The sequence below is a fragment of the Malus domestica genome, chromosome 13, assembly GCF_042453785.1.
Source record: "Malus domestica chromosome 13, GDT2T_hap1".
Classification (NCBI taxonomy): domain Eukaryota; kingdom Viridiplantae; phylum Streptophyta; class Magnoliopsida; order Rosales; family Rosaceae; genus Malus; species Malus domestica.
Window position 1 is genome coordinate 2,525,781 of NC_091673.1, and position 7,091 is coordinate 2,532,871.

The following is a 7,091-nucleotide window of genomic DNA, read 5'->3' on the forward strand; positions in this document are numbered from 1 at the left end:
TTGTATGGCCTCATTAATCATTTCACTCATCTATTATACAAACTAATGGTCCAGATCTATCTTTTCCTATCTTGAACAGTTTGGATTACTCTATCGTCAGCTTATAACTGTGAGATCCGAAGAGGACTTGAATTCCTGGTGATGAAGCCTTGACAGTTGAGTTGATAATCTTCTTCTTTGCCGCGTGTTTTGGTTGTTAATTGTTAAACAAATATAAAAGATAAATTGTGTATTATACAACTTCAATGTTGAACGTGGCCGGAAAGAATCTCACCAACCAAATAAATGTGTATGCTTGTGAAAATAAACAGAAAGATGGATGTCATCTACGATGCCATTGTTTGAAAGTACAATTGTTCTTCAGGCATGCCTCATAAAAGTAGAATCATGCTTCGTCGCCGAAAAGTCAAATCACAAATGAACATGTATCTGAATAATTAAAATTGAAAACTATAATTAGACGCTTGTTCTTTTGTGATTGTGTTTCAGCAGCAAAGCATGGTTCATAAAAGTAGGTAGCAATGCCACTAAAGCAATGGTTTCAACATCATGCTACAATTCACATAATATGTTGTGCTCTCCCTTTAATCAACATCACATTATCTAGCTTTCTGGAGCATGAGAATCCCGAGAGGGGCAACAAATTTACATAGATAGAAAAAGATCCATATCTTTTAGATGTTATGGTTGAGCAATAAACCGTTTGCCTCCAAAAAAAATAAAAAGAAACATAATCGGGACTACTCAATCACCCATATATATACATACACGTACATATATATAACTTGGAAGTGTTAGAGTGGCTAGATCAAGCGTCTTATTCTTCACACTTCCTACGAGTTTGTAGAGAAGAAGCTTCAATGTATCTTGTATAGCACTCTTGTATTTTTTTATATAATCCGCCTTATGGAGAAGAGAAATGCAACCTGAACATCCTACGTTTTTAGAAATTTCCACGTATTTTAGCAGGAAGTTTAATTTTCTAATGATAGATAGGTCCAGATTTCGCATGCTTATCTTATGCTAAAAGAAAGATAAATAAAACAGGTGTCTTACTCTTAGACTTGGTCCATGAATAACACAAAGGTAACTTGCAGGGCACAACTAGTTACGTGACCATTTTTATATTTTCTTCCCACGAAAATGAAAACGCACGTCGTTTCCCAGAATCCCACAGTCCCACATATTATTTTAGTACCAGGATGTACTGTAGGCGTTGTCAAAGGGGGCTCCCTACGCTTTGAATCAAAGGAAAACTAATGAAAATAGTTTGAAAACTTTGAGTTTTAACGGTAATGACAAAATAAAGAGTAAAGTGAATAGTACCAGGTTTGACTTTTTAGTGTAAAAATGTGGTTTTTCGTTAAAGTGAACATTACCAAAATAATGAGCAAAGTGAATAGTATCATGTTGCCAACACAATGTTATTTATCCAAACTGAAGATGTGTTGGTGAACAAGGGAAAAATAAAAAATCTCAAGGTGTTTGAGAGGTTTCACGTAGAGCGAGAGTTTGCACAGTGCAGATTTGTGTGTTGATTTGGAGGGGCTTTGAATGATACCCTCCCCTTTCTATTTATAGTAGCAGTTTCGCATGGTCGATGTAGAGTCCCACTCGAACTATAATTCCTTGGTCGAATCCTACTAGGTTTCGGCCAATCCTAGTTCATGTAAGATTTTGAATTCCACCCTATTATCCTCCAGGTTCAACCCTTGATTCTTGGCATATTTTCTTATTCGAAGCATAACTAACCTTTAAGGACTCCTTGTTCTACTAGGACTCGGCCGACCCTTCTATTCATATAAGATTGTGTTAGGATAGGATTCGACCAAACCTCAATAGGCTGGGTTTTTCTTGAAAATATTATGAGATACCTGATGTCGTGTTGTTGACCCTAAAAACTACCAAGCCTACGTGGCGCGCAGGCCGAGTAATCTATAAGCTAACTACATCCTTCGGTGAATGCGGGGCGTGCTAACTCGTCGGCCGAGCTCGGCCGAGGAGTAAGTTTGTTGATGTTGCGTTGGGTGCGCGGCTGACTTCTGCGTCTTATGATTGCGACCGAGAAAGGAACACGTCTCGGCCTCTTGGGCTCTCGAACATGAAGACAAGGTTACTATTCTTACGAAGTTCACGAATCGCCGTCGTCGGATTCGGTCATAGTGATGTTATTCGTCAGAGTAAACTTTCGCCGAATCGACACCAAAGTGTAAGGGCACAAATACTCAAAGCGAATATAAGTCTTAATAGTGAACATGGTTCGGCCGTCTGAATGCCGAACTCTAAATCTCACTTGGGAGTATCCAATCATAAAATAACTCGGCGTGCAATGCGCCAAGCTCAATAAACTGTAACACCTCACTTCGCCGAGAAGGCTAATGAGATGACCTCAATCAATAAGGATCTGGAACTCCTTCTCGACCGAGACTTAGGTAACCAATCGTCCTCGCCGCAGTGCTGTTGATGCCAACGGAAGATATTGCGAGACTGGCTGATTCTACGATGACAGAGCTATCGATGCCGACTTAAGATATCACCGGTTGCTTTCACAGTGCTGTTGATGCCTACGGAAGATGTGTCAGCGAAAAGAGAAAATAAAAATCTCAAAGTTGTTGAGAGAGTTTGCGCAGGGCAGTTGTGTGTTAAATTGGAGGGGGCTTGAATGGTGCACAGCCTCCTCTATTTATAGCATTGGATACCTTTAAAGCCGAGTTACAACCCTACTCGGACTAGGTCTTCTTCTCCTGATCAAACACCAACTCGACCAGTCCTATTTTCACTATAATTGTGAACCTAGTCCTTTATCGAGCCAAATTCGTTTCCGGGTTATTGATCTTGCCGGGACTCCTCATTGCATCAGGATTCGACTCGTCTTGCGGTATGGCATAATCGACCCGGATTTGGAAGCCCACGACCTAACCGGTCCAGAACTAACTGATCCCTGAGAACCGAATCCTATTGTAAGGCCTTCTGGGCCGAGACTAATTCTATACTCGGCCCAAACTAATATTTTGGGCCCAAACACGTGTATACGGGCCGGGCCCATAATCACCCTCACCCGAAAATGTCATTTTGGGTCCAAACAGGATCTTAACTAAAACAAGATTCAATTAGCTACTAGCCTAGCTACATGTGGCATCGTCAAACCAGTATTCATGTTTTTCCAGACTACTCGTGTGGATGTGGTTGGTGGTCAAGTCAAGACTTGAGGCGTACAGGAAGTTGCACAGAGGGCTTCTTGTTTCTAATGCAGTAGTTGTGCAGAATTATAGAATATGTCAATGTACATGCGTCATAGAGTTTGATAATGCTAAGTACCCAAAACCTTAAGAAATTTCAGAAGGCTCAATATATTTAGTTTCCAGCTGCCAATGGTAACTCAATATATCCCCTAACCCAATCGAGGTTAAATGTAGAGATTTAAAATCCCAGAAATCCATACTTACATTTAAGTTAAGGAGTAAAAACTAATTAACAAAACAAGAACCATGAATGAATTAATGAATGAATTAAGCTATGAACAAGCAACGGACTTTTTCTATCAACATACAAAAAAACTGAATAAAAGAAACAGATAAAGAATCAATTAACCAATAAATTAACAGTGGTAGCAAATAACCAACTAGCTCGATTGGATAATCCTCTAGTTCTGCTTATTAGTTGTTCATCATGTAGTCAATATTCTGGGAGTCCTTTGATGAACTTGAACATTGATGGAGATATCGAACCGCCGAAGTTTGGAGACGCATGCGACGAGGAATCGGAGAATCTGTAAAGCGGCCTTGGCGGGCAGAAGAAATCCGCTGAATTATTTGAGGTCGGCGTAAACAATGGAATATCTGCAAAATACGGGCTAGGGTTGCTGAACATGGCATTGGGAGAATATCCGGAAGATGATGAGCTCCCCACTTGATGTTGAACATTATTAATCATACTATTATTATCGTAATTCCCACCACCACAATTAATCTCATCCGTCAGATCCGAACACGACTCGTTTCCATCACGGCTGCGGCTAATAGCAGATTTAGTAATGTCTGTATTGTCGATATGGTCGTCTTGACACGATGAAACTTTCACGTTTGCATGATCTTCATGAGTAGTGTCAGTGTCTTGTCTTTGGTCGTTGACCTCGTCGTGAGTATTATCAGAGCGCGAGAGGCCGGTGAGCTTTTGTACCAAAGCCATGAAATCGCGCGCCTGCGCGTGGATGATTTTCGGAGATTGGGTGTAGATGATCACCGGCTGCCGCTGCTGCTGCAGCTGCTGCTGGTGTTGCTCCTCCGTCTTGTTGGCGGCGGCCATGCGGGGATAGTTATTGGGAGGTTTGTGGATGAGATGGGAGCTTCGGTTGATCTTCAACGGGGAGGGACGGCTTCCGTTGATCATCATCTGGTCCCTCCTAATTGATGAATGTTGTACTTGACGATTATCATCCAGCTGGAACTTTGCAGGGTTCATGCTCAATGATCTGTTACCTAATTAAGCTAACTAACTGATCTTAGGTAGCTCCAAAATGAAAGGATCAGTTAATCAAGAAACTAATTAAGATGTCGAACTAGCAAATAGAGAGAGAGAAAGAGAGAGAGAGAGGATGACATTAATTTGATTAGAGGGAGAGAGATGTGTGATATATAGAAGGAGAGTATGAAAGAAAGAATGGAAGCCAAGCCAACATTTCTGACCGTTTGACATTTATCATAGTTATATACAAAATAAAGAATAATACTATTAACTGGGAAGAATATTGGCAATCTGCTATCCCATTCGTCCGTTGCCCTTTGCCTTATGTTTGAGGTTTGGTTGTCCTCTTGGGCGCCTTTGTCGGCTGCCACACGCAACGCCGGTGCCGCTCGGTCAAACAAAACTATTTTTTTTTCTTTTCTTTTTTTCTATTTTATTAATTGTGGCTCTTCTGCATGCCTAGCTCCTTGGTGGTCACACACACACACATATATATATATATATATATATATATAATTTGAGAAATTGTAATATATTAAGAGTCTGATGCTAATTAGATAGTAAGTATAACATACTTGAATGTTATAAACATAATGCTCGATCACCTAGATTAGGCTAAGTGGTCACCTCAAATATTTTTTGTTAGATTAAATTAGTTTTAAATATTGTATCGTAAAAAATAAAACAAAAAGCATGTTATTAGCACTGTTTTGTTTATTTATTTATTTTTTGAAACAGCACTGTTTTATTAGCAGCTTGAAGTTCAGTTATACAGCCTGCGCGGCTCTTGACACTTGTGTTGAGCTCCCACCTTATTTCCTCAACAGAGTTGGGCGTGAATATTGGGAAGTTCCCTTTTTTGAGTTCAGTGAATGGAAGGCAATTTAACTATTTAAGACTTGAGATTTACCAGTATATAAGCAAAATTACAGATTTATTGTTATTTATTTATTTTCTGTGTGTACATCATATGCATATGGTGTTCACTGCTTGATCTTTAATTGCAGATAATTAAGTGAAATTTTAATCAGTTTGACGGTGAGGAATGGCGATTAGTTGGGGCCAATGGGCAAATCCCCTCTGTCAGCCTCAAACTATAGTCAAACTTTCTAATAAAATATCTTGAGACTTTTTAAACTTTTCAAGAACTTGAATTTGGAGCTTTGACTAATTGGATAGTATTTTTATTCAATTTTTTTTTCTTATAAACTTCAATGTTATATCATCATATTCTCTTGACCTAGATCAGTAAAGTCAAATTCTTGTAGTTTATGTTGTTCACTAACTTATTTTTTGTACTTTGGTCAAAACATACATTTGACAAGTATATTATCATGGTGGCAAAGGCACAATTCAATCCAGCTATATATTATATTTCATGAACTGCTGCGTTTTCAAAGTCAATCAATTGAAAATTTATGCTCATTCGTTCAGCCTGGCTTGTAATTGCAGAAATGATCGAAGGACCTTCAACTCCCCATCCTTCAGTCTCCCTTTTGACGTGCATGCAGTGATCAATCTGGCTAGCCGCACCGTCAAATCACCCCCTCTACGGCTCTACCGCTCTACTTAATTTCTGTGTGGTGACATTTTTGGAAAACATCCTTCTTTGTAACGTGCACATTTTTGCTGCTTCTTAAAAATTTGTAAGCGCTTGCGTTAATGGTGTTTTATTATAAATTAAATTTTTATTAAAAATCCATGTGCTAGCCACAATTAAGTACCGAACTTATAAAAATAAGTATCAAAAGCAATTAAAAGTGTTTTTGGCTATAAAAATAAGAGCCCCTTGAGTTTCATATTTTGATTGAAGAAGAATTACACGTCTAATATCGCGTAGTGGTCCAATGCAAAGGGACCAGAGGGTGGAGTGAGCCTCTGGCCTAGTGACTCAACACTAGTTATTTGGAAACTCACACGTTGTCCTTGTAATAACTAAAAAAGATATTATCAAACAACTGCGTACACAGTCAATAACCAGCAACTGAGGAAGACATTGTTCTATTGTCGTCCTTAATCGTCGTGATCGTAATCCATGACGAAATTTGAGGTGATATATATTGGTTCACGTCAAATACAAAAAACTAAGGTGATATATATTTCATCAGGTTTATCTAAGAGATGGTATGATGACTACGGCTTTCTAAGAATTCAGGTGCTGCACAACTTATTAGACTATTCAAATTTGGATAGAATAAAGAGTTACCAGACATTTCTTGTAGTGCACGATTCACAAGAATTTTTTATTTTATTTTCATAACAATAATAAAACTCAAACTTAAAATCCTTTACTCACAGATGAAGATAAATATCATTAAACCATAGTGCTAGAGATTCTTTCACAAAAAGATTAATGATCATTCCACTTACCAGACACTTCTTATTATTTTCTAAATCATCCCACTTACATGACATTTCTTATTATTTTCAAAATATAAAAACATGTGTTTAAATAGTGAATAAAGGAAAACATTGAAGATTCAAAAGAAGTGGGTAAATGAAACCATTCTTTATCTTCTTTGCTTTTTAGAAACAAATGTTAATAGACATGAGCCTAGGCATCCGCAGCAACTTATGAAACACGTTTTCTTGACCATGAGAAAGGACTGTCGATTGCAAATCTGTAT

The 7,091-nt window shown here is 38.4% G+C and overlaps 1 protein-coding gene across 1 annotated transcript; it reads right to left on the minus strand.

Annotated features, from left to right (window-relative positions):
- Positions 1-3,675: 3,675 nt before the first annotated feature.
- On the minus strand, positions 3,676-4,461 carry LOC103423852 (VQ motif-containing protein 20-like). Its single transcript, XM_008361932.3, has one exon. It carries the CDS (start codon positions 4,459-4,461, stop codon positions 3,676-3,678), a length of 786 nt encoding a protein of 261 aa, XP_008360154.2.
- Between the last annotated feature and the right edge of the window lie 2,630 nt (positions 4,462-7,091).

What these genes read in the sequence shown, in the direction of transcription:
- LOC103423852 (XM_008361932.3), bottom strand. Translation starts at nt 4,461, where the DNA reads ATGAACCCTGCAAAGTTCCAGCTGGATGATAATCGTCAAGTACAACAT.